This window comes from Tiliqua scincoides, chromosome 4 (assembly GCF_035046505.1).
Source record: "Tiliqua scincoides isolate rTilSci1 chromosome 4, rTilSci1.hap2, whole genome shotgun sequence".
Classification (NCBI taxonomy): domain Eukaryota; kingdom Metazoa; phylum Chordata; class Lepidosauria; order Squamata; family Scincidae; genus Tiliqua; species Tiliqua scincoides.
In genome coordinates, this window is record NC_089824.1 from 72,180,302 (window position 1) to 72,206,363 (window position 26,062).

The following is a 26,062-nucleotide window of genomic DNA, read 5'->3' on the forward strand; positions in this document are numbered from 1 at the left end:
ATTTGCCACCTTGATATTACTTTACAAAAGTGGGGAGATTTTTTTACGAGTGTAATTCAAGACCTTGACATATCTCCAGGATGGGAATTGTGAACTGTGCCTGAGACCTCCAGTGCCTTGGGCTGCTTGATCTACTTAATTAGGAAACGCAGGAGGACAAAGGGGTCCCTGTCAGGGCACTCGCACCACAAACTGCTTTCACAGCTACCCTCTGACTAGGATCAGCCATATGTTGTGGCTTTGCACTCATAAAGGAAAGTAAGGCCAAGGGAAGGCTTCGTTGCAAGCACTGTGGCCCTGCCCTGAGGTTCAAGCACCAGTTCACAAAAACAGTCCTATGAACTGAGCTCTGCCTGCAGCTAAGATACACAGGTAGACAACAGGTGCCCCAGTGCCAGCCAGTACTGGGAAGCCCCACTTAAGAACAGAACATCAAGTAACACATAATTTCTACATACAAGCTGCTCTGCAGATGCCCAGCATAACTCCAGACTTATAGTTATAGTATGGCATTATCTTTTCAGCCACACTAGACGCTGTGCCAGAACCACCTTTCAGAGCGCGATACCATAGTCTTTCGAGACTGAAGGTTGCCAATACAATACAAATGGCATTATCTATTTTATTATAAAATGAACTTCCTAGTCTTGCACAGTCAGCTTCCATCTTATGCACATCAGACTAGCACGAATTCAAGTATATGTGCCCCTCCCCCCAAGAAAAAAACTGTAAATAGTGATTCCACTTACACTGTTTATGCCCTGGAGCAAGCCTGAAATGGGAAAAATACATGTTTTTGATTGTTTTTTGGTACAGGCAACTGAAAGCATGAAAATGCTCATCACACTTTGCCAGTCTGACAATGAAGAGATCAGGAAGGTGGCCTCTGAGACCCTGCTGTCTCTTGGTAAGCTGAGTATCTTAATGTACTGGTCATGCCTCTTTTTCCACTGGGGTTCTATTCCAGAACCCTCCATGGATTAAAAAAATCAGTGCATACCAAATCAGTGGAAAAATAGCTTTAAAGACCCACTTCCAGGTTTCTTGTTCCTCGTCGCCCCAGAATGCATTGGTATAGATGCTATACTGCATTCAGCCACTAGATGGGATGAATAATGGAATGAAATTATGAAATTATTCTATTAGATTTTATTATTCACCCCATTTAGTGGCTGAAAGCGGCATAGCGTCTATATCAATGCATTCTGGGGCAACAGTGGAGGTGCTCATGTACACAAGAAGACTTAATACACACTACAAAGCAACCCTCTGTCTCCTCTTTCACTGGCATATTTGCATAATCACAAAACCTCATGCAAAGTGCATACGTCCAAGCACCACACCCACAGCCTTTGGAAAACACATTCCTGAAACAAATTCAAGACGTTGGTTGATTTCTGTTTCGTTGAGAGTAACTAAGGGTCTTTTGTACTGGAATGTGCTTCCCCTATGGTTGGATTCCAGTTACATTTCTGAATAATTTTGAAAAATTATTTTCAGTTGTGTGTATGTGGGGGAGGGGGATCACATGTTATCACAGATGTCTTCTGAAGTCCATTTGTGCTGACTTGGGAATTTTTCACATGATTTCACGCAGTCAAGCCAACATGGAATCTCAGATACAGCCACTGGAGTCGCGCGGGGGGGGGGGGGGGTGCGGGCCGCACTGGGTAACGCAATGGGTGATGCACCCTGGGAGGGTGATGCACTAACTTTGCGGCTTTAGGAGCTACTGTGTCATGCCATACACTGTTGGATGTGGAATGGCCAGCAGAGTGCAATGCAAAAAACAGAATTGAAATAGCTAATTTCGTTCAAAAGTTATGGCCAAAAATAATGGAAGGAAAAAATGCATAGAGCCCTATGGAAAGTGAAAGTGAGCTGTACAGCACGTTTACTCGTGAGTAGGCATCACTTGCCATAGTCCGTAGGAAAAGGCAGGCTGAGAGGACTCCAAGGACATCAGAATGGTCCTGATCCAATGAATGCAGCCCCAAAAACACAAAAGGGAGAAGGAGGTCCCTCCATCCCTCCCAGCTGCAGTCTATTGAGCCCTACGAATAGTCTGCAGTCTAAATAGCTGCAGTCTATTGAGCCCTTTCAATAGCCCTATTGCTATTGAAAGCAAGCAGCCTCACGTGTTTACTCATGAGTAGGCAGACGTGCCTTGGCTGCTGGTCAGGTCAGGCAAAGGGGAATGCAAGGACAGCAGAATGGTCCCAATCTGATGGAGCTGGAGATGCTCTGGAAGGCAGCCTCCCCCCCCCCCCCACTAAAAAGGACAAAAAAGAAGCTTCAGCTGGTTAAGGGAAAGTTTTCTATTTTGCACTTGTGCAGCCAGGAGGGTCTTTATCTTGATATGCCTGAAATAGAAGAACTTTAAACTGGGCACTGGGAGGGCTGGAAATCTCACTGATTCTTTTTCTTTGGGGGGGGGGAGGTGTTATTGCAGGCAGGCTAAAGAGTAAGCCCCATTGACCATTATGGGACTTACTTCAGAGTAGACATGCATAGGATTGGGCTCACAGGCTGCAATCCTACCTACACTTTCCTGAGAGTAAGCCCCATTGACCACAATAGGACTTACTTCAGAGTAGATTCACTTGGTGGAACAGTACTGGCTCCCCCTTATTTAATTATTTATTTTATTTTAATTTAATTATTTATAATTATTTATTTTAATTTGCTTGATGATGTCACTTCTGGTCATGACATCACTTCCAATGGGTCCTGGAAAGATTGTCATTCTATAAAGTGGGTCCCAGTGCTAAAAGTTTGAGAACTGCTGCAATAAGGTGTTAGTAAGTTGACACGGGGGGGTGTGTGTGTGTGTGTGTGTGTGTGTGACTTTACATAAGAACATAAGAACAGCCCCACTGGATCAGGCCATAGGCCCATCTAGTCCAGCTTCCTGTATCTCACAGCGGCCCACCAAATGCCCCAGGGAGCACACCAGATAACAAGAGACCTCATCCTGGTGCCCTCCCTTACATCTGGCATTCTGACTTAACCCATTCCTAAAATCAGGAGGTTACGCATACACATCATGGCTTGTACCCCATAATGGATTTTTCCTCCAGAAACTCGTCCAATCCCCTTTTAAAGGCGTCTAGGCTAGACGCCAGCACCACATCCTGTGGCAAGGAGTTCCACAGACCGACCACGCGCTGAGTAAAGAAATATTTTCTTTTGTCTGTCCTAACCCGCCCAACACTCAATTTTAGTGGATGTCCCCTGGTTCTGGTATTATGTGAGAGTGTAAAGAGCATCTCCCTATCCACTCTGTCCATCCCCTGCATAATTTTGTATGTCTCAATCATGTCCCCCCTCAAGCGTCTCTTTTCTAGGCTGAAGAGGCCCAAACGCCGTAGCCTTTCCTCATAAGGAAGGTGCCCCAGCCCCGTAATCATCTTAGTCGCTCTCTTTTGCACCTTTTCCATTTCCACTATGTCTTTTTTGAGATGCGGCAACCAGAACTGGACACAATACTCCAGGTGTGGCCTTACCATTGATTTGTACAATGGCATTATAATACTAACCGTTTTGTTCTCAATACCCTTCCTAATGATCCCAAGCATAGAATTGGCCTTCTTCACTGCCGCCGCACATTGGGTTGACACTTTCATCGACCTGTCCACCAGCACCCCAAGATCTCTCTCCTGATCTGTCACAGACAGCTCAGAACCCATCAGCCTATATCTAAAGTTTTGATTTTTTGCCCCAATGTGCATGACTTTACACTTAGTGACATTGAAGCGCATCTGCCATTTTGCTGCCCATTCTGCCAGTCTGGAGAGATCCTTCTGGAGCTCCTCACAATCACTTCTGGTCTTTACCACTCGGAAAAGTTTGGTGTCATCTGCAAACTTAGCCACTTCACTGCTCAACCCTGTCTCCAGGTCATTTATGAAGAGGTTGAAAAGCACCGGTCCCAGGACAGATCCTTGGGGCACACCGCTTTTCACCTCTCTCCATTGTGAAAATTGCCCATTGACACCCACTCTCTGCTTCCTGGCCTCCAACCAGTTCTCAATCCACAAGAGGACCTGTCCTCTAATTCCCTGACTGAAAACTGAATACAAGTTTTCAAAATCAGAGTTTGGAGGACTAATACCATCATGTTATATATCAATCAATGCGTAATTTCATGCAGAATGCAATGAAATAAACCACATTGAAATATCTGTTTTCTAACAAAAGGTACAGCCAAAAAAACCAGTGGGGGCAGGGCAATGGTACATCACCATGCCCACCACCTGGGGCATTGCCCTGCCCACTGCATGGGTGATGCAAATCCTAGTGACGCCACTGGGTACAGCTCAAGTTCAAGGGCCATTTGAAGGTGGAATACAAATACTTTTCCCTACTGGAGGAAGAACAGAGAGATGTGATGTGATTCAGCTGCCATGAACATTGGCTGCAACTGAGTGGGCACTGGAGGGTGACCCCACTCCTTCCCTTCCCTTCGGCACCATCTCTTTCCTCATCCTCCCAAGGGTGATTTTTGAAAATGACCAAGAAAAGCAGAGCACACAGAACTCTTCCTGTTCATTTCTGTTTTTCCTGTTCATTTTCAAAAAAGCCTCATTAAGGACATGCAAAGAGATGACACCAAAGGAGCAGGGTTGTCCTTCCTCGCCTCTCCCAGCCCACTCAGCTGCAAGTGAAGGCAACACCTTTTACTCCCTTCTCCCAATTCTCTTCTTGCTTGTATTTAGTGAGTGAGAAGAGGATCAAACTGCTGCCCAGAGGGGCTCTGTTGGCAGCAGGTTGGAGGGGGTTCCATTAGTCTATTGCCCCCCTCTAAGGCACTGTGTCATGCACCTTATTCAGGTGGGCCAGTTTCTTGGAATCCAGTCATAGGAAAACAGTGACTCTGGTTGCAGGACAGGAAGGTTGGAGGACTACTGGAGTTCTAATAGGGGTGGAATTATCTCACCCCAAGAAAAAGAACAGAAGGGAAGGGTCAGGAAAGAAGCCTTATTGCTTCATGGCTAAAGCCTGCCCTCCACATTCAGCTGGGACAGTGACTGAAACAAGAGACAGTTTTTTTTTTTTTCATATCACTGTGATTCCTTCTTCAGCAATATGCGTTTGGCCTAATATGAGTTTGGCCCCAAAATGAGCATGCCTTCTCTGACCACTTGACATGATCATGTAATCAGTCTGTACAAGACCACAAGTGTGGACAAGGTAGCCTTGAACCCCAGCACCTCTTTTTCTCAAAACCAACCATGGAAAGCTGATGTTACTTTCCTCCAGCAGGCCCAACTGCTATTGTTTGCAAGCAGAAAGTCAGGACGGAGCTCTTACATTGTTTGTTTAGTGCTTGGAGGACTATCTCCCTTTCATAAGTGCCACAGACATAAATAAAGCAACATTTGCTTTGCTTTTCTCTTTTGCACACTTAGGAGAAGATGGCCGGCTGGCATATGAACAATTAGATAAATTCCCCCGTGAATTTGTTAAAGTTGGCGGACGTCGTGGGACTGAGGTGGCCACAGCTTTTTAAGTATTTTCTCTGCATATTAACTTAATGGCTGGTCTTATTAGCCATGATGGTGCTGTAGATAAACTACAAACACAAGAGCCAGTCTTTGGAAGGATGTTCTGAAACTTACAGCTCACAGACTTTGCAAGAAGAATATGGAGAATTGAGCTGTGGGGCTCTTGCTGGCTTTTCTCTGTAACTTACCCTGAAACAGTGATATGTTCAAGATGAATTATTTAATTGCTTCTGAGTAAAAGTATGTGATTGCCGTAAATCAGCCTCAGCAAATACATGGGATGGTTTGAAATCAGCTATGAGGCATTTCTGTAGAACATGGTGCTTGGTTGTGGGCATTACTGCATCCATTTGAAACATGTGACACTCTCCTTAAAACAATGGCAAGGAAGAAGCAAAGAGAGCAGAACTTCTGAGCAGCTCTCACCCCTGTCCCCATTGCACCTCTTGCAGCATCTCCTGCTTGGTTTATTATAGCAGCAAAGTTTAGCCTGATCAAGTCTCAAATGATGGCCTGCCACATGAAACAGCAGGCTGTAGACCCCAGGAGATGTCAGTTCTCTGACTCATGTTTGATTTCCATCTTTGCTTTTTCCACCCTTCAGTAATGAACTCTCATTAACCCACCAAGTTTCTTTTCTTGTCTAGCAGTTGTGTGGGCTGAAAGGAACAAAGAAGGTTAAATGTGCTTCTTTGCCCAGAAACAGTAAGTGGACACAAACTGCTTTATTACTTTAAAAGCCTGGCTCCATTCGCATGACCCCATGATGCTTTGCAAAGGTGTGACTTTTTGTGTATTTACATATATGAGAGCTTGTTATATTCATTTCAGTTTAAAGGGGAACAACAAAGTTCTTGTCTAAAAACAGGTATTTACAAACACCCCTCTCTCACAAAATGTTACAAAGGGCAGGGTGACTGAAGGATTTTATATGGAAGCCTTTATAACTGTGTGGGGATACAATTTTGCAGCAGGTTGGTCCTGTACAAAACTGCTGGGTTTCTGAGTTCTGGGGAAAAAAGCATTAGTCATCATTACAGATTTTGGCATTGTTGTTTTTAATATACATAGTCTAATAGAAGCCCTTTTTTGCCAAATGCTTTGGCAAGACTATTTTTGATGTGAATGTTACAACACTGTATATATCTGTATATTTATAAATTATATATGAACATTATCTGATCAAAAGCTACATTTGTACAGTCAGTCTCAAAGGTTTACTGAAGGAAAATGTCTTTTATGACCTGTGAAATAAATTTGCTTTGGTTTTTACAGCACATTTTTGCTCGCATGAGCCTGCAGTCTTTTCATGTTCTTCTTTTGTACTGACTTTGGCTTAAATTTGCCTTTTAGTTTTGTGGTATTTGTACTTCTCATATTTACTGCCACATTTAAGTTATAATAAAGATTATTTTTGAACTACTAAATAACTTTACTGTGAGCCAAATCCTATGGATGTCTACTCAGAAGTAGGTTCCATTAGAGTCAATGGGGCTTACTCCCAGGAAAGTGTGGCTAGGATTGGGCTGTGTGTTAGGGGAGACTGGGTTTCATCTTTGTAATGGTTTTCCATTTTCATCAGTGTATTAACACATTTCAAGCCTGCCTTTCCAACATCAGGTCAAACTCTCAGGAGCTCACAACCTTTATAAAAACATTAAGAACCACATAAACAAACCATGAAAAATACCCATCAAAACACAAAAAGAACAGAGTGACAATATCCCCTTTCAGTGGAGCACCCCCTACTTATATATGTCTAAGAATAGTTTTTAACTGAATTCTAAAGACATAGAGGGGAGCAACTGAGTATCCTGGGGCAAGGATTTCCAGAACCTGAACCCCATCTTGTTTCTCATGTTCCCCATTGCACCTCAGGTCATGGTGGAACATTGAGTAAGGCCTACTTTGAAGACCAAAATGAGCTGGTAGGTTCTTATGAGTATTCAGGCCATTTAGCATTGTAAAGGTAAAAACAGGACTCTGAACTGACTCCAGAAACACACTGAAAGCCAGTCTAGATTTGTTCAGTACTGGTTTTATGCAACCTGAAAACTGGACTCCCAGCAGCAGCCTAGTTGCTATATTCTGCACCAAATGAAATTTCTAGACACTTCTGAAAAGCAGCTCCATTGAGTACACTGCTGGATGAACAAAGACATGCTTAACAATGGCAAAGTCTGCCTTCCCCAGGCAAGACCCCAGTGGGTGCAACAGCCACAGCCACCACTTGTCTATTCAGGAACACTCACAAACTGGGAACCTGCATCTTTGGGGGGAGCACAACCTCACCCAGAATAGGGTGAATACCTATTCCAGAATCTGCAATTCCTCCAGCCAACAGTTCTTCTGCCACATCTGGCTTAAGTCTCAACTAGTTTACTCACATCAAGTCCTCTACTGACTGCAGACATCAGCTCAAGACATCCTTGTATTTGAAATTTAAACAATTTGCCCTCATAGACATGGGAGAAGGGCAGAGAAATGCATCATTGCTCTAATGAGGAACTGCCCCTGTTGTTCACTACTGTGGCATTTTTAAAGCAACAGGACAAGATCTGTGGGTGCACCTGGAAATCTAAGTGGATAACTTCTTATGGCAGACCACGGGGCCTTCGGAGTACTGTGACAGAACTGTCTTTTCTGCATTGTGTTTGGGAAGCAGTGGCCCGACAGTGAAGATTTAGACTAGGACAGGCGTGTGTGTAAACAAGCAAGAAAGGAGGGAAGCAAATGAGCCTCTCTTGCCAACACAACAGGGAGAGGTATTAATCTCATATATTTAATGCAAACTTTTAAATCTCTATCCTGCCATGAGCTTTGGGATTGGGTGAGTATGAATCTACTCACCCACAAGAATTCTCGGGGCTTCCATGTGCCATTCTATTTACTGCATTCCAAACCATTGCCTAGTTACCAGGCGCATGGCTTCGGAATAAAATGTGATTCAGTTCTCTTTGAGTTAGGGCACTCTAGCTCTGTACAGAAACCTCAACAATTCTGCCTGGAAAGCTTCTGACAGCAATATGGAGAGTATATTAAATAAGCTACAGGACTGGTACGATCAGCACTTTGCACGCCCGGAGGAGGAACCTGTCAAGCTAACATCCCCTAACTTTCACCACCATAAAATAATCACTTACGGGGCTGACCTGAGAAATACAGAGCTGCCTCTGGAGGAGAGAGCCCAAGCTGCACTACATATCGGAATGCTAACTTACACAGGTATGTAGTCATATGCAGGTTGGGACACAATAGATGACTATAGGGCAGACAATAGATTGGAAAGTCAAGGTTTTGAAAAATTGGGGATAATTAATTTTATGTACTTTTGGAAGGCCTATGTGTCAGGTTTCAAGGAAAGCCGTCTCCTAAAGAAAACATCCCATTTTGTTTTGAGGCAGTGATATTGTTCTGAAAGGAAGTTATGGGTTGGGTTGCATGCTGCTAGTCCTCACTGTGTTACTAATGTATGTTACCGAGTAGCAGAAGTATTTTCCAAAATTTTTCCTTTAAAAACAAGAAAGACTCACATTTCATTTGTTTGATCAGTCAGCAAGATCAGTGATCAGTTGGCACTTGGGTGGAGTCATTAAGATGACAATCCAACAATCAGTCTCTCTCCAGGCCCTTAGAAAGGATTATCTTTCTTTCATGTGTTCAGGGGGAAGGGAGGGGATTGCTTGGAGAGAATGGATTGTCAACTGGCTGCCCTCTCTCTGACTATTGTAAAGTACTACTATCCTTTAATTTAAAGGGCCCTTCTCATGTTGAGATAAAAAATCTCTACAATAAGAAAAGCATCTTAAAGGGGTGCATTTTTCCCCTTCTCCGGGGTACAGCACATTCCTTCTCATTGGCAGTGGGCATTGTCTTGAGTCAAATCCATGTATAAAAATTCTGTGTATAACAAGGTTGGACCTGTAGTATCAAACACACAGGGAACCACCTGGAGCACATTTAAAACAACTATTGAGCATCATACTGCTTTCAGTGATGTTACTGTAGTGTCTATGTTTTCAGACAAAAGAAAGTACTATTTAATGATGGAGGCGGGGATCCTGAAATACACTTACTAGGGAGTAACTTCCACAAAACTCATCAAGATTTTAAGGCAGATATGCTGTGGATTACATTGCATGGTAGTCTTGTATAAAGGGAAATCAATCTGCTGTTTCAGCTTCTAGCCAAAAGGCTTGTCCTTCCTATTCTTGGGTATTGTATCATACTGCACATTTTGTGGAATGCTTGAACACAACAGGTGCCCAAGCAATTAAGTTGGGATTCACTAGTAAGTTGTAGCTGTGAGTACTGGGCAAAGCACTATACAACACTACCCACAGAATGTATAATAGAAGGGAACTAGTAAAGCCTAAGGTCTTAAGAAAATTAGGGAGCTATTAAAAACAATGAATGACATATATGTGGGCGTACTTGAAGTACTCAGCATTTTCTGCACATTAGTCAGGAGTGATGCCTTTCTTTACAGGTGGAATCAACGCTGCTATGGTTGCATCTAACTACATTCAGGACATGATGGATATTTTAACAATGCCAGATACTTCTACCACAGTAAGGATCTCAATATTGAAAGGTTTATCTTGTCTGTGTTACATCAACTACGTTAACCAAGACGTAGCCAAAGAATGTCACCTTACTGACATCATACTTGCTTGTCTAGATGAAGATGAAGATACTCCAGGTGCTGGATCAGACTTACCCATTGTGAAGTTCTGGGCTTGTTACCTCATGTCTGTCATCTGCTGCAACAACATTCCTTGTATTAAATTATTTCAGGATTCAGGTGACCAAATGCTACAGAACAGGTTGGAAGACCTCTCTAATATGGACTGGTCTGGCTGGCCACAAAACTATGCTGAGGTCATGATTGGGCTTCTAGGATATCAGAAGACGAAAGCAAAACGAGAGAGCTTGGGAAACAACCTAGAAATGGACACTCAATTACCTGAATGATGCATTCATGTGTGCTAGAATTCGATGTATCCTATAAAGATACTAGATTAAATAAGATATGAGATATGAACTTGGAGTCTAAATGTTAAACTGCCTTTTAATGCTCTCCTTTATACTTTACAATTCTTTCCATGAGGCTATCTTGCTGAGTTGCAGTAGCCTTCAAAAATTAACCCAGTGTATCCAGTAAGTTGTTTCCAGTAAGTTGTATCCAGTAAGTAAGCCTCTTAGTGCTACAGCACCAATGAAACTAAATGGGTGTCAGCTTCATGGGGAACTACATAAGAGTTCCCTGTAAGAGGCGGGCACAAACATTTTAGTATTCCATGCTGTTCCTTTTCGTTACTTTAAGAGTTATGTTGATATTTAGCTAAATATTTATACTCCACACTTTCCCCTCCCACAAAAGGCATTCAAGGAAGCTTAGAGCAAGAACAGATACTTTACAAACAAGCTGAAAATTTTTTTTAAAAACCAATGACAGAAGCCACAAAGAACACACTAACACCACAACAGTAATCATAAACAAAAAGCCAATCTGAACAAAGGTGCCTTTAACACAGTGGTTCCCAACCTGTGATCTGTAGACCACAGATGGTCCCTGAGGTCTGGGGGGAAAAAAAGGTGAACACTTTTGATCACTTTCAGTGTCTTGCCAAGTGAGCAGTCCCCCAGGGACTACTGAAATGTCAGCTGTGTCTGCAGGTAGTCCATTCTCCTCCCTCTGGCAGTTCAGTGCTTGCTGATGTGCCAGCTGCAGGAGAGTTCATCCTCCAACCTCTCTGGTAGTCTGTGGAGGAGCACTCACTCAGTGAGATGTTTCCCCATGGACCAATGGAGAGGGCACAGAATGGACCCCCCCCCCCACAGCTGGCATTTCCAGCGTTTCACTGAGTGATCCTCAATGGGTTTTCAGATTGTATTTTTTTGCCTGGTGGAGATGGAGGGGGTTGCATATGGTCCACAATTTCAGTGTTTGTCTCAGTGGTCCACAGGCTCCTAAAGGCCGAGAACCACTGCTTTAGCTACACTAAAATGACAACACCACCTTATGTCCTAGGAACGGAAGTTCCATAAGCTCAGTGCCACCACATACAAGGCCTCTTCATATATCACTGCCTAAAATGTTTTGGTCAGAGGTGCTAAAACTTGGATCTTGAATATTTTAAGTATTTATACCCCACTTTTCCCCCATATTGTAGGCACACATTGACTAGTGCTTGGGAGCATACTATACTACCAACCAGTGCAGACAGAGCACAGACATGCTATGTTCACCACACTTTGTGTGGTCAAGGAGCAGTGTTTTGTATGAGCCGAAGTTGACAATCTTCAAGGACGAAGTGGAGAAATAGCTCTTTATATTTAGCTGCTGCTCAATTTCCAACCCTACACAGCATTTCTAATACTGCAGATATACTGCTGGCAAAAAGTGCTATCTCAGCAGATCATCTTATACCAGCTGATGTTTCCAAACCCTTTGCAGACACCCTTGTAATAATCCAATAATTATAGCAACAGGGTATTGGCCAAGTTGAATGAATCCAGGAGCGGCTAGACAGTTAGGATACTGTAGAAGTGTCACTACCTCCATGCCTCACAGCTAGATCCAAAAGGCAATAGCTCAAATCCAAAATAAGGCAAAAGCACACATCAGTTGCATATTTAGAACCTGGTTATGTCAGCCACTATGATAATGTGCTATTCAGTGTTCAGCATGGGGTCAGGACCACAATGGGGCACAAAGCCTCAGTTGAGAGGTCACAGCAACTGACATGAATGAAAAGGGTTGAAGACCACAGGACTAGAGCACCACCAGGCAGAGATAGGCATCTGGTGCAGCCCTTCAGGTACTAGGAAATTCTGTCCCAGCCATGCTCAGATTCTTTGCAATTGTGCTGAAGTAGCTTTCACTAGTGCCAGGCTCCATCGTAACTTTCTGCTCTGTCATGAATATTTGGCTACAGTGACCAGTAGTGAGTGGGTAGCAATAGGGGCAGTGGTGGGATCAAAAGTGGGACTCCAGTTTCATATTTCACTTATTAGAGATCATGGTACAAGAAGTTGAAGACCACTGTGCTATATGGGCATATGCCAAAGGCTTAGAATGCTGGAAAGTCACAAGAGATAACAGCTACTCGGTCCAGTTTCTCCCCCTCCTAGATAAAGTTACAGCCACCAGTGGGCAGAGGAGGCTTTACCATGCTTTCCACATGCTAACTGGAACACCTGGTTACCAACTGAATAAGGAACCTGGTTCACTCAAGTTTACCTCATGCCCAATGCCACAGAGGCAAGGATAGTGGCACCAGTAAGTTTTTATTGTGTAGATACCTTGCTCAATTACAACTCTTGGGCTTGATCAACTGCAGTTAAGGAATCAAATCAATTGCCAGGTCTTCCCTGCACATCCCCCACTGGCCACACCACAGCAATGAGATGTTGCATGCTCTTCCATGCTTTAAAAAGCTCATGTACATGTCAGATATATCTCCCCACTCAACCATTTCAAGTCTTCCCTTGTCTCTCTCTCTCTCACTCACTCTCACACACACTACAATGATGAGCTTACCCCTCTATTGCCCAGCTCACTTTGCAGCTGGACACCAATGTTGGCCCCACTGACAAAACCAACTTTACAGCAGAAAGGCAACAGTTCCTTCACCACAATTGCTGTATATACAAGTGGTAGTGCAAAGACACTGCCTAGACATCATTACAACTGTCCCCATGGGGCAGAGCCTTGGGCAGCTTAGTTGTTGATAAGGACAAGCAGCTGGCATTATCAATCCTCTGTGGTAGGAGATCATCTCACATTTTCTAGAAATTCTGGGCCCCATTGCTTGCTGGGAGAGGACAACTGCTATTTATGGAGTAGTATCAGAAGTAAGGATAGTCTGCTGCTCCGTCCCCACGATCACCTGAGAAATGTCTCCATGTACCCTGGCTTACCAGGCGATGACACAGGGCAGCAGACTGTCCCTACTTCAGGGTAGCCAGATACTGACCCTCACTTTGAGACCCAACCTGGCACAGATCCCAATTCTAAATGCGGTTGGAGCCAGTTTTCTTAATCCAGAATACCTTATTTGAAATCAATCGCATACATTGTATAGATAGTTTATTTGGCAGTTATATCAATAAAACTATTTACATGCTGAAATACACAGTATTTATACAAGTGACCAAACACAGTCTAACAATTTAGACAGAATAGTTACTTGCATTGCTACACATTACTAGCCACAACTCGCCTTCTGGGATCTAAATGATCACTGAAGACTCAAGGGGATTCCATTCCCCTACCAAACACAATCTCTGCTTTCCCTTTTAGAGGTCAGTTTCACAGATTACTTGTTTTATTTGTAAGCAGATCTCTGACATTTTCTCTAGAATTACTGAACCGATGCAAATCTTGCCCTTCAAAATTGCCACCTAGATCCTCCTCTGAAGAATCACTCTCTTCACCTTCATGTGCAATTTCTTCTAGGTCTAGATTTTTCAGGATCTCAAGATTTTCTGGTGCCTGCCCAGTCAGTCGCTAGAGAGATATAAACAAGTGTTATTGATATGGCTAGAAGGGTGTTGACATTCTGCTTTTGCAATTGAGCAATTTTACAGTAATCTGAATTCTACCAAATGTATATACAGACTTCTAGTTAGCATTTTGGCCTTGGTTGCTTGAATTAAATCCACAAAAAGCCCCAGAATTCTGACATTCAGGCATTAGCCACAACTCTTTACACAATCCTTTAACAGTAGGGCTGGAATAGTCCCAGAGTTTTAGATAATCTCTACAGGACAAAAGTTGTAAAAATCTGAACAGCCCTATATACAAGTCAGGAGCATAAACCCTGAAGGTTGAAACTCAGTCTCTTTACTTACAGACTAATGCCTGTTCTAAGAGAAGAATGAATTATACTACAATGTACATAACTTAAGAGTTTTGCTTTTAATGTGAAAAAATAACTGAAGTTATGTTGTCTATAATCCTTGCATAGAAGTATGTTTTCAAAGTTAGTATCTGCTGCCCACTTAAGAACTTTTAAGATTTTTTCAACATCAAAGTTTAGGTGTGCAAGTAAGAATAGCAGCCTGTAGACTGACATCCAAGAGACTAAAGTCAACCAGCTCACCTTTCTGACATTGATGAGTAGGCCTCTTACACCTTGTGCTTCCTTTAAGGGAAGCTAGACAGAAAGGAAAGAAGAAGAGAACCTCTACTTGGTAGAATTTCCTTCCAACATATGCCCATCCACTGTTTCTTCAGACAGAAACAACAAGATCAAGCTGTCTAGACTTGTGCAAATAGCAATAAATGTGTGCTTGCTGGGCTTGTCAGCAGGACACTTGACTATTCTTTCTGGTTTCCCACACTGGACTGCAATTCTACATACACTTACCAGAAGTCCCATTAAATTCAGTGGGATTTCCAAGTAGACAGGCATATATTTTACTGCTGGTCATTACCAATCAGTATTCTAGGGCCCACACTACAAAACACTTCTCTTGTGCAAGATTTACTGAAGTCCTAAAACCCAGCTTACATAGCAGTAGTTTTACCTCAATCATGTTTGCCATATATTGTACATGGCCAGCTAGCTCTGCAAGTTCTTCATTCTCTTCTTTTAGACGAGCAATTTCACCATCTTTTAGCTCAATTTCTTTGTGTAGCTGAGAAAGATTGATAAACTGAATACAATGAAAAAGCAGGTTTAACAATCTACACTCTTCCAACACTCAAAGGACCAGGACAGCTTACAGTTACCAAAAAGCCAATAATTTAAGTAGTCTATATAAAGCAGGTATTAAAGTCAAAGATTTCCAACCTCTGCTAAGAGACAGAATTGGTTTCTGGCAAACCACTCAAGGAAGAGCACTTTCTAACCACTGAAAAGCTTCTGCAAAACTTTGGACAGCAGGAATACTTAGAACAGTGGTTCCCAAAGTCCTTTTGGGATGGTTGTTGGAATGGATCTTTTCTGATTCCGTGGTGGGTCATGACCCACCAGTTGGGAACCAATGACTCAGAAGATCTTAACATATGGACAGCATGTTAGCAAGGCAGCTGTTCCGACATGTGCTTAATGACCTTTTCATTCTCTTGCAACACCTCATACAGAGCTTTCCTCCTCTCTTCAGCCAGTTCTTTCCAATACTGGGATGAAGGATTGCCTGCAAAGATTAAGGGTTCATTCAGAATCACATTTGATAGTGGAAATGAATTACATAACATATTGAGACTCAAGCTGCACAGCTGCTTTGCAGCCATCAGTCCAGAAATTCACTGACTAGCACTAAGCTGCCAAAAACCTAACAATGTTTTCATCCAGCTATCTACCACAACCATGATTCTCTGGTTGGTCACACCATTCACATATATCTGGTTTGCATTTTTAAAAATGCAACACAACCACTTGATTCTTTCAGCTTCATTTGCTACTTTGCTTCCCATTCTCCTGGAAGAAATCAAAACTACTTATGCCATAAACAGGCTGTGTGCTATATATGGCGCACTTCCATCCCATGTCCAATTAAGCTACCAAATTCATCTAGATTTCAATAAAATTGCAGTAGTCACTTCTGACAGGTTATAGGACAAGTATAACACCAAATCAATTTTGCTACATAGTAGCTGTTCAAGAGGCAAACAATGATCAGAATGCATGAGCATGATATTGCCATCTGTATTTAACTCACTGACACAAGCTGAACAGTGGTAAAACAGGAATAAAGCAGTAACCAATATTAGACTCAGGTTGGTCTAGAACAGGGGTGTCCAAAGTTTTTGGCAGGAGGGCCACATCAGTTCTCTGACACTGTGTCGGGGGCCGGGGGAAAAAAAGAATTAATTTACATTTAAAATTTGAATAAATTTACATAAGTTTACATAAATGAATATATTAAAGATGAACTTATATGAATGAATGAAGGTCTTGCAATAGCTCAATGCCTATAAAAGGCCTTGTACAAAGCAAGGCTGGCCTTTCCTTTGCTGCCACTGCTGTGTCACAGATGTGAAAGAGCAAGCAGTGAAGGGAGCTCTCATTCCACAGCTCACACGAGAGGTCAAACAGTCGCCCTCAAGCTGAGAGAAGTTGCGTTGGGCCAGTGCAGGCTTCAACAAATCTCCGGAGGGCCAGAGGCTCATTGGAGACTGGGGGCTCCCTGAGGGCCGCATTGAGAGGCCTCGAGGGCCGCAAGTGGCCCCCGGGCCGGGGTTTGGGCACCCCTGGTCTAGAAGCTGAAGACAAAACTGCAAGACATTCTATTCTGTTACATACACACATCTAGCTGCTCTTTGATCAAATGACCATGCTGGATAGAATGTATTTTTCTATCCCATTGCAAATGTATATACACTGTAAATGCTCTCTGCTCTCCTGTGTTAAGTGATTTAGACTTTTATTCTGATTCCATTTGATGCTTTGCTGTTTTGTTCCCATCATGGGCATTTCTTGTTGATAGGAGAGGTGGAATATGAACTTAATGAAAATTGTGTTACAATGCATATTTGCCAGTACATTTTGAAAATTAATACACACAATTGTCAGTCACAGGAAACAGAATAAAGAAAAAGCAGAGAAAACTAGAGGGGTGGAGGCAGAAGTATCTTCAAGTCCTGTTACCACCACTATATCCCCTGTGATTTCTTATGGGTGGCCCATAATACTGCCTAGGTAGAAATTTGTTCTACCTTAGGCAACCTGTATCAAGCATTCATTTCATATCAATTTTCAAGTTCAATAGCTGAATGTTCTTAACCAGATGTTATTTTTAAATAATGAGGCAACATACCTTTTGCCATAAGGTCAGAAGCTTTGACAACTCTGTGTTCTAGTTCAACAGCAGTTTCAGGTCTGGAAGTCTTTGAGGCAAGCTGATCACTCCACAGTTTCCTCTTGATTGAGGATTTGGTCTGCTGTTAACAGTTTAAATAATTACAACTTTCAGAAGCAGATATACTTTGACCTTGCTGTCTACCTAATACAGCTTTAGGTTGAATTATGTTACTGCTATATAAGCTCAAACGAATCTTCTGTATTTCTAAATTGCCGCATAAGTATCAGCTCAGATAACATTCTCAGATGCCAAGCAGTATTTATTAAAACTGTTCCACCAGCAGTACATACCTCATTTGCCCTGCCAACAAGACAACCTGATATAGATGGCTGAATCATCTTAAGGGTCTGTCTCTGGGGTGCGCCATTTGTATTACTTGTGGAGCCCTGCTTTGGAAAGAGGACAGTGTGTGAATTTATTCAGTACTTCATTTAGGATTTAAAGTCATCAAGTTTCCAGAACAGCCTGCATTCACATCTAAGAGCTGAATATTTCGGTCTATGGCACAAAAATTGCTATGCAGGTCACACAGATTACTACTTTGCGTAGCATTTTGACACAGAAATCAGAATAAGATACTCAGGAGAAGCCACAGATTCATTCAGAATTCCTTTCTTCATCATTCCCAACTTTGGTATTGGAGACCCATTTAGTTATTGTCCAAGTCAGCTCGAAAGTATGAAGACAGGTCATCTTTGCGTTGCAACAGGATCCCATTGGATTTAGCTGTTTGAATAACTGCTGTCATCACTGGTATTTGTACTGTGTCAAAAGTGAAGACAGTTTAAAGCTGTTTTGCATAATGTAATTTTAGCAACTTAGACTACTGAAATCACCCAAAGAAAGAGATTTTTAAATATATAGACAAAAGTTAATTCACAGGGTACACATTTCCTTTAATTTGTGGCAGGTGTCTAATTGCTTTGCTTGGGACATGACATATTGATCCAGCCAGATTATTGTTTGGGGGGAACAGAACATCCATCACCTTCCTTGTCTTATGTAAATACTTATTTCCTACATCAATTCTTCTTTTAAAAATCATTACACTGCTACCAAGGGATAGCAAACAATGGTAGATAATCAAACAGGGATAACAGGAACATAATGTCATACTAGCGTGAGAAAGTCAGCGATTCACACTGTACTTCATGACAAGAGCTCACCTTTCCCACGGTAAAGTTCCTGCTGCCAATTAACATACTGTTGAACTACAGGACAACTGCCAGCTACTGTGGGAATCAGAACTACGCCAGACTTCAGACTATACTAACCGCCATTAAATTAGACTTTAGTAAGCCAGTGAAATCTTTTTACAACACTTGCTTGGATTAACCTATTACTAATTAATATGTTTAACCAAGAAATGTACAATGACAATCATAACCAGACAAGACAATGCTCTGGGTGAGACAGAAGTAAAAGGGCAAAAACTAAATGGATAAAGGCAATGAATAGTATCACAGGTCCATTACTGGTATACAGTTTAGCATCCTTCTTTCATACAGTTTTTCTAGAGTAGGGTAATATGGCTCTTAGTGGAATCTACAAGTTTGCTCACCACAGTGCATGCTGTTCCCACTCACAACCATGAGAAAGCAGAACACAAGCTTAACTCCAGCTCTGCCAGACATTAGAAATGCTCCAAACACCCCAAAAATTTAGCATAATGTCAAAGACCCATTCCCTAGAAGCAGAGTCCACAGTAAGCATATGCTTTTGCTAGCTACCAAGGCCCATCAAGACTCAGCAATTCCCACTTCTGGTCAAGCAGCTATAAGGCAAGCTGGGCTTCTCCTTCACCTCCTGGTTGTACGCCCTGATCCCTGGCATATTGGTTGCATATCCTTGTAAACAGCGGCACTGTTATGAGGGCTTGGGCATGCTGCTAAGATAAAACCAGAGATGAAAAGGCAGCAGGGGTAGAGAGGCAGGATAGAAAAAAACTAGAATGTAGCCATCGAAGACAACGGAGCCTCTCTATAAGGACAGCTCACTATCATTGTACACCACAAACCTCACTTGTTTTAGAGGCGGTTTTCCTTAACAGATAGTTAACTCACTTCCTTCCTTACCAGAAAGTTAAGGATCACTCATGTTTTACCAGACAGATTAGAAGCTACCTATGACTACTTAGGTAACAGATTATTATATACAAGTGGTTTCAGGATGACCATCTTCTGCAGTTTAGAAAAGAGATATTCCCTCCTGTTTGAAAGGGTGAAATAACAAGGTCATCTAAAAACAAAGTATATATCTTTCAAATGCTTAGTTTCACACCAGTGCAGATTTAACTAACAGTTCTATTAAAGAATGGTCAGCCAATTAGACTCAATTCCATTTGCCAGAAAAGAGCATCAGTTAGGCTTGGTACAAACTGCATGGTACATGTTGCATTCTAATCTAAGGATAGCAGCAGTGGTTCCCCTTAAGTGCCAAACTCATTTCATATAGCAGAATAGCACCAACATCCGCTAAGGGCTAAAAGTGAAGTCATTAAGCAGGAAGTGACATCCTTAAGAAGGTGATGACCAGAAATCACTTTTCTCCTCACTTAACAGCAAATGACAGAAAATATGCAAATTTTGATCATATTTCAAGGTATGGGAGAGCCCACACAGGTTGCATTAAAAGCTTGTGTGCCACATCTGGCCTGCAGGTCTTATGTTTGACACCCCTGCTCTAGACTGCTGGTTTTTGAATTAAGTAAGGCAGAGTTGTGGTATCATGGCAGCTAGGCCATATTGTGCCAGATCTATGTTTCTTAATGTGTGCCCTCCACTGTACCTCTTCACATGGTCAAACTATTCAAAGTACTACTGGAAGTTACTGGCGATGACAGTTATTTCTGGGTTGGGGGGCCAGATGAGATGTAACACCAGTAAGAGGCTCAGGATGGACCAGAGGGTTTTCTCAAGTGCAGAAAAGCATGCTTTGGAACTCTGTCTTCCAAGCTACTACTGTTTGTGTCTCGTCCCTGGTCTCACTGCCAGGTGTAAGGTGTCCAGGGGTCCCACAAGTACCATCAGACACCCACTTCAAGTATCACTGGTGGTACCCATACCACTGGTTGAGGAACACTGTGCTAGATTATACACTTATACACTTAAGGGCATCATGGGGGGCAGCCATAGTCTAAACATTCCAAGTTCAACACCTGGCACCACCAGTCAAAAAGATCCAAAGTAGCAAGGCTGGAAAAATACCTGTGTCAAAGGCCTTGGAAAGCCAATGCTGGTCAGTAAACACTGAGCTAGACAGTCTTCATTTTAACTGCTACTGCTGATTTATAATATCCATGGAAGGTAGGGCAAATTAAGTAATTTTTGTAGAGGTTCACTATTTTTGCTTTCAGAAGTGTTGAAACATGCCCAAAGGCAGGAAGAGTTTAATAAAACAAGCGCCAGGCTGCCCAGCTCTGCATAGAGAGACAAAGAGTCCTTTGCATCCTGCCAACTGTGATTCCTATTTACATTTAGTACAAGCAGCTGTACTACACATTAAATCTAGACCAGTGTTTCTGAATGTTTGCTCCCTCCTGTACCACTTCACATAATCCACCTACTGGAAGTACCACCAGAACTGGCAATGTTATCACCAGTTGCTTCTGGATTGTGAGGCCACATGCAATGTGACAAACACTGGTAAAATGCTCAGGGTGGACAGTAGGGCTTTTTCAAATGTGCAAAAAGTGCACACTGGAGCTCTGCCTACTGAGCCTCCTACTGCTGCTTGCCTCGTTGCATTACTGGTCTAGCTGCCAGGTGGCAGAGGTCCACAAGTACCACTGGATACCACCTCAAGTACCACCAATGGTATGAGTACCACTGATGAGAAACACTGATCAAGACAATTGGAATATTCTGTAACAATACAGTTGTTGTCATAACATCTCCCAAATTTCTCTGCTAGCCCACCTTCAATACTGATATGTCATGATATGGCTAACCAAAGAAGCCTATTATCAACAAAATGCTAAGATAGTACAGTACTTTTATTGAAATTTACATTTTTTGTTCAATCAACACAATAACCTATATAAACCCATTACACTAGTCTTGACCCAATAAAAATCTATAGTTGCAAATTTTAAGATCTGTACATCCACAAAATATACTGGTAAAGTTTCAATTAATAGGGTCGCATTTGCTCAAGACAGTCTTCGTGTACTTCTTAATAAAAAGCAAATATTAAATAAGGCCTTGCCTTCCAACAGTGAGAGATAGGTTTTGCTTAACTATACTACAGCAGAAGGGATACAAAAGTTTAAATATAATGGATCGGTTAAAGAATCTTTAGTCTTTAACAGAAGTCTACAGAAACATGAGCATACATGCCCGAGTTCAAATCTAGCTTTGTGCATCACAGCTGCATTCCTGTGATTTTTAAGTTCACTACCTGCAAACTCAAGCACTAAGAGACAAGCAATAATAATGTTTCAGTCAAATTTAACATCATGTGCTATGTGTTCTCAACCTTCAGCTACTGACAATTCAACTTTCATTCCAAGGATCAATACCTTATCAAATCGCATGTTATAGGGAGATTCATTATAGATCTCCCCAAATTTCCCCCCCCTCTCACTCTCACTCACACACTCACACACACACAGTTTGCTCCACAATGGGCTGGGGGGAGAAAATCAGTACCTCTATAACACAAGTATCTGTACTTGTTCTCCCTACTCCCATTAAATTAGGAGCTGTGAGCACAACCTAGACTGGAAGGCATAAAAGGGATAGAGACTGCTAGACATTCTTCTTCCAACAGCACCCCTTGCATCATCATTTTGTAAAAACCTCAAGCAATTCAATCTCAGATCTCTTCAATAACAAGCTATTTGGTTCCAAGACCTAGAATCAAATTTTATCTTGGTGTTTTGTGTTCCACAAGCAACACATACCACCAGAAGTTCTCATATATAAAAATTAGGCATGAACTGCAATTAGAAATACCATTACAGGGAGACAAAAAGTGCTCTGTTGGTATCAATTACCTTTGTAACTGATGACTTCTCTGCATCTGGTTTCTGCTTCATCCTGGAACTCATTTGTCCACTTTAAGTCCTGTATTGACATAAACCATGCTAGAAACACAATAAAGCATTTAGAGTTAGACTATATAGCCACAATTCCAACAACCCTTTCATTTCACTGACTAGGACACCCACTCCCCCACATTCAGATAGTTTTTATGCCTGGGCTGGAAGCATCCCCAAGTCTTACTTTCTTAAACAGGTCTCCCAAAAAGCCATATTACACAAAGTTTGCCACACTGTCTTGATGAAAAGGGCTATGCAATGCTTGTGATTTGCCAACAGTTTTAATTTGGTTTGGGCTGGAGTCCTTGCTCAATTGCAATGACTGAAGCCCAGAAGTGAGGCATACTTGAGCATGCAGAGTGATTTTTGCTTGCTCACTCACATTCAAAGTAAAACTGAGGCATTAGCAGAAAAAGATGCAGCTTCCAAGTACATAGTTCAGAGTCCTTCCCCATCCTCAGAGTTGGTTCACATTCATACACAGGGTGACCAAAAATCAGAACTGCAAAAAAACCATGACAAAAAAGTACAAGGTTCCCCAAAATGTAGGGCATCCAAGAAAAATGGAGGACATGACAAAACAGAAACTAAAAACACTCATATGTTGATTTCATGTGGTTAATTTAAACATTATGTTACTTATTAAATTTAACACCATTATATATTTATTAACCACAGAAAAGCTAGGCACAACCTGAAGGGGTCCACTCACAATGAAAAGGGCAACATTTAAGTTCTTTTCCAGGGCACAAGGCTAAAAAACAGACATGTTCTGGAAAAGAAGACACCTGGTAAACTGAGACATAATTGAGAGGAATCCTGTGCTTTGCAGCAAACCATGGGATCCCCTTGCGGAGGTGGGGGGAGAAGTGCTTTGAAACTGGCAAAGAAAGTCAATATTAAGTGAACAAGAGAATTGCTCAATTTTATTTAAATTATACAGTGGTTCTCAAACTTTTTAGCACCAGGACCCACTTTTTAGAACCTGTCAGGATCCATCAAAAGCTATATCATTAATCTGAAAGTGATATCATGACTGGAAGTAACATCATCAATTTAGGCTTCAAACGAAAGCTGTGATCAGTCAAAGGTCCCACTACACAGCACAGTCATGCTGTTATTTTGCGTAGCTTGGAAATCAAATACTCCACGTTCAAAGTCAAAGTAGAACACAGGCTTGGATCCTTCTCTGACCACACAGCCCTCCCCCTTTTCCAGAGCCCCATCTTTCCACCTATTCAGAGTCTCCCACTGGAAGACCATCCTGCCCAGCAGCTCTGTACCCTGTATTTTCAGCTCAATGGCAGCTGAGCTAGGTGCTATAAGAACCACTTGAAATTGGTTCTCAAACCCAAAGTTTGAGAAACATTGAACTATAATATATAGTTTAAACCAACCGTTCTCAAACTTTTAGCACAGGGACCCACTTTTTAGAATGAGAATCTGTCAGGATCCACCAGAAGTGGTTGCCATAACTAGAACTGACATCAAGCAGGAAAAGTTTTGACTATCCTATGCTGAATCCTACCCAGGAGCGAGACCCATTGACTGTTATTGTTAAAAGCATATACACAGTAGCCTGTTAAAAGTACAGAGCTGTTACATTTCCCCAGATGCTGTCACATACCATAGTAGCATCAAGTCTAACATTAAAAATAAAATATTGAAATGAATGGGGGGACCCACCTGAAATGGGCTCACGACCCACCTAGTGGGTCCCAACCCACAGTTTAAGAATAGTTTCTTCTATAGCCTTCAGAATAGTTTATTCTATAGAATAAATAACTTAACCTTTAACTACATATACACTGCACCAGCCTTAGGATTGCATACATGACACTCCTTAGCAGTGCCAAGACCAGGAGGAAACTGGCCTGCTAGAGTAGGACTCTGGCCTGCTTACACCTCTTGACCACTAAGAGCACGAGCAGGTCATCTTACAGAGACCACAAGAGCCTGGACCTCCCTCCAGCTCTCCCACAGTTCACACGTTCAGGAGAACCCCGCAGCCTGGGGAAGAACCACATGCACGTGTGTGAGCGAGCCAGGGCACAAACGCAGCCCCTACCCCACAGAGAAGCCCAGGAGGGGGGAAGCCCCCCCCTTGGGCACCAACCGTTGAGAAAACGGTTTCTAACCCCCACCCAAGAGCAACGGCCCCTGAGGAAGAGACACGCCCTGCTCCCCCCAGCGCAACTCAGATGGGCGGGGGGGGCCGGCCTCTGCCTCACTGCAGCCAACTGACTCACCAAGATTCGCCTCCCCGCGCGCAGCGCCCTACCCGCCAACGCCCCCTCACCGACCGAGCCCGCGCGCTAGCTTGAACAAGGAAGCGTTTCGCGCGCAGCGCTAAATACCTCGTGGCGTCGGTGGGCGGGGGTCCTGACGTCACGCGGGCCCTCCGCGAACACCCCCTGCCGGTCAAAAGCTCCTAGCCAATCACCGCCCGGTGTTGAAAAACCGCGGCCAATCATTTCTCCAGCATTCTCGCCGCCTAGGCCTTGCCTGGTGGGCGGCAGCCCCTCCCTCCTCCCCCCCTCCAGAACCCAGAGTTTAAGGTGATCGTGTTCACAATTGCTGTGTCCACTATTACTTGTGTGAATTGTGAGTTTTACTATCACCAGCCACTTTTGGAACAGAAAATTGAATAAATGTCTTTAAAAACTACACACGTTGTCTGCAACTGACTATTTGTGAGTTTGAAGCTTGCAATCCTATCCACACTTACCTGGGAGTAACGCCCATTGACTATAATGGGGCTTACTTCTGAGTAGACATGCACAGACTTGGGCTCTTAGAACTCTTAGCCCAATCCTATGTATGACTCCTCAGAAGTCAGTCACATTATAGTCAATGGGGCTTACTCCCAGGTAAGCGAGGATAGGATTGCACCCGGACAGCCCAATCCTATTCACACTTTCCTGGCAGTAAGCACCATCAACTCAAATGGAACTGACTTCTGAGTAGACATGCATAGGATTGAGCTGTTAGAGCTCAAGCCTATGCATGTCTACTCAGAAGTAAGCCCCATTATGTTCAATGGGGCTTACTCCCAAGAAAGTGGGATAGGATTGCAGCCTTGGAGCCCAAGCCTACTCTGAGCCCATGTCTACTCTGAAGTAAGTCCTATTATAGTCAATGGGGATTATTGCCAGGTAAATGTGGATAGGATTGGGCACAATCCTATCCAATTTTTCACTGCCAGTGCAGCTGTGCCAATGGGGTGTGCACTGCATCTGGTGGTGGGGAGGCAGCCACAGAGACCTCCTCATTATATGGGAACATGTGTTTCCTTACCTCTGGGTTGTATTGCAGCTGCACTAGTGCTAGAAAGTTGGATAGGATTGGGACCTCAGCCTGTTAGTTGAAGGCCTGCTGTAAGTAAATGAAGTGGATTGTCTTGTTTGAGAGCCAAGATGATGTAGTGGTTCTGGAGTTGGACCAGGTTCAAATCCTTGTTCAACCGTGAAGATCCCTGGGTGACCTGGGGTCAGTCACTACCTTTCTCACCCTCACCTACCTCACAGGGTTGTTGTGAGGACAAAAGGAGGAAAGGAAATTGCATATACCATCCTGACCTTCTCTGAGGAAGGGTGGAATAAAAAATAAATCGTTTTATGTGAGCATATAGGAGCTATGTGCCCAGAGGACACATTCAGAATCTTTGCAGGTGTGCCCCTTAAGCCATTTCTGCCCA

At 42.8% G+C, this 26,062-nt stretch overlaps 3 protein-coding genes across 11 annotated transcripts in view; 2 read left to right on the forward strand and 1 right to left on the reverse strand.

Annotated features, from left to right (window-relative positions):
- The window catches only part of RIPOR2 (RHO family interacting cell polarization regulator 2), a 131,565-nt gene extending 124,702 nt beyond the window's left edge, over window positions 1-6,863 (forward strand). For all 4 annotated transcript variants that reach the window (XM_066623690.1, XM_066623691.1, XM_066623689.1 and 1 more), the window contains exons 21-22: window positions 817-907; window positions 5,412-6,863. In XM_066623690.1, coding sequence (XP_066479787.1) covers window positions 817-907; window positions 5,412-5,512 — 192 coding nt within the window. In that variant the 3' untranslated portion in view covers window positions 5,513-6,863. The remainder of the gene's footprint in view (window positions 1-816; window positions 908-5,411) is intronic.
- A 1,670-nt stretch (window positions 6,864-8,533) lies between these two features.
- On the forward strand, window positions 8,534-10,481 carry ARMH2 (armadillo like helical domain containing 2). The gene is made up of 2 exons (XM_066624450.1): window positions 8,534-8,732; window positions 9,997-10,481. Exons 1-2 carry the CDS (start codon window positions 8,534-8,536, stop codon window positions 10,479-10,481), a joined length of 684 nt encoding a protein of 227 aa, XP_066480547.1.
- Window positions 10,482-13,606: 3,125 nt separating this feature from the next.
- On the reverse strand, window positions 13,607-24,768 carry GMNN (geminin DNA replication inhibitor). 6 transcript variants are annotated; one of them, XM_066626030.1, is made up of 7 exons: window positions 24,723-24,768; window positions 22,321-22,410; window positions 17,615-17,713; window positions 17,280-17,403; window positions 15,574-15,656; window positions 15,045-15,173; window positions 13,607-14,022 (listed from the first exon to the last, which is right to left on the reverse strand). In XM_066626030.1, the coding sequence occupies exons 2-7, from the start codon at window positions 22,372-22,374 to the stop codon at window positions 13,825-13,827; spliced, it is 687 nt and encodes a 228-aa protein (XP_066482127.1). In that variant the 5' UTR covers window positions 22,375-22,410; window positions 24,723-24,768; the 3' UTR covers window positions 13,607-13,824. The 6 variants fall into 6 exon arrangements, with proteins under 6 accessions (XP_066482127.1, XP_066482128.1, XP_066482131.1 ...); XM_066626031.1 differs by lacking the exon at window positions 24,723-24,768 and adding an exon at window positions 24,615-24,695 and having other exon boundaries at window positions 17,615-17,710; XM_066626034.1 differs by lacking the exon at window positions 24,723-24,768 and adding an exon at window positions 24,615-24,695 and having other exon boundaries at window positions 15,045-15,155; window positions 17,280-17,400.
- Between the last annotated feature and the right edge of the window lie 1,294 nt (window positions 24,769-26,062).

Coding starts and splice junctions, on each gene's coding strand:
- ARMH2 (XM_066624450.1), top strand. CDS start 8,534: ATGGAGAGTATATTAAATAAGCTACAGGACTGGTACGATCAGCACTTT. Junction 8,733..9,996: donor CGGAATGCTAACTTACACAG/GTATGTAGTCAT, acceptor CTTTCTTTACAG/GTGGAATCAACGCTGCTATG.
- GMNN (XM_066626030.1), bottom strand. CDS start 22,374: ATGAGTTCCAGGATGAAGCAGAAACCAGATGCAGAGAAGTCATCAGTT. Junction 15,657..17,279: donor TTCTGACCTTATGGCAAAAG/GTATGTTGCCTC, acceptor TAATCTTTGCAG/GCAATCCTTCATCCCAGTAT. Junction 15,174..15,573: donor TGTTGCAAGAGAATGAAAAG/GTCATTAAGCAC, acceptor CATTGTATTCAG/TTTATCAATCTTTCTCAGCT.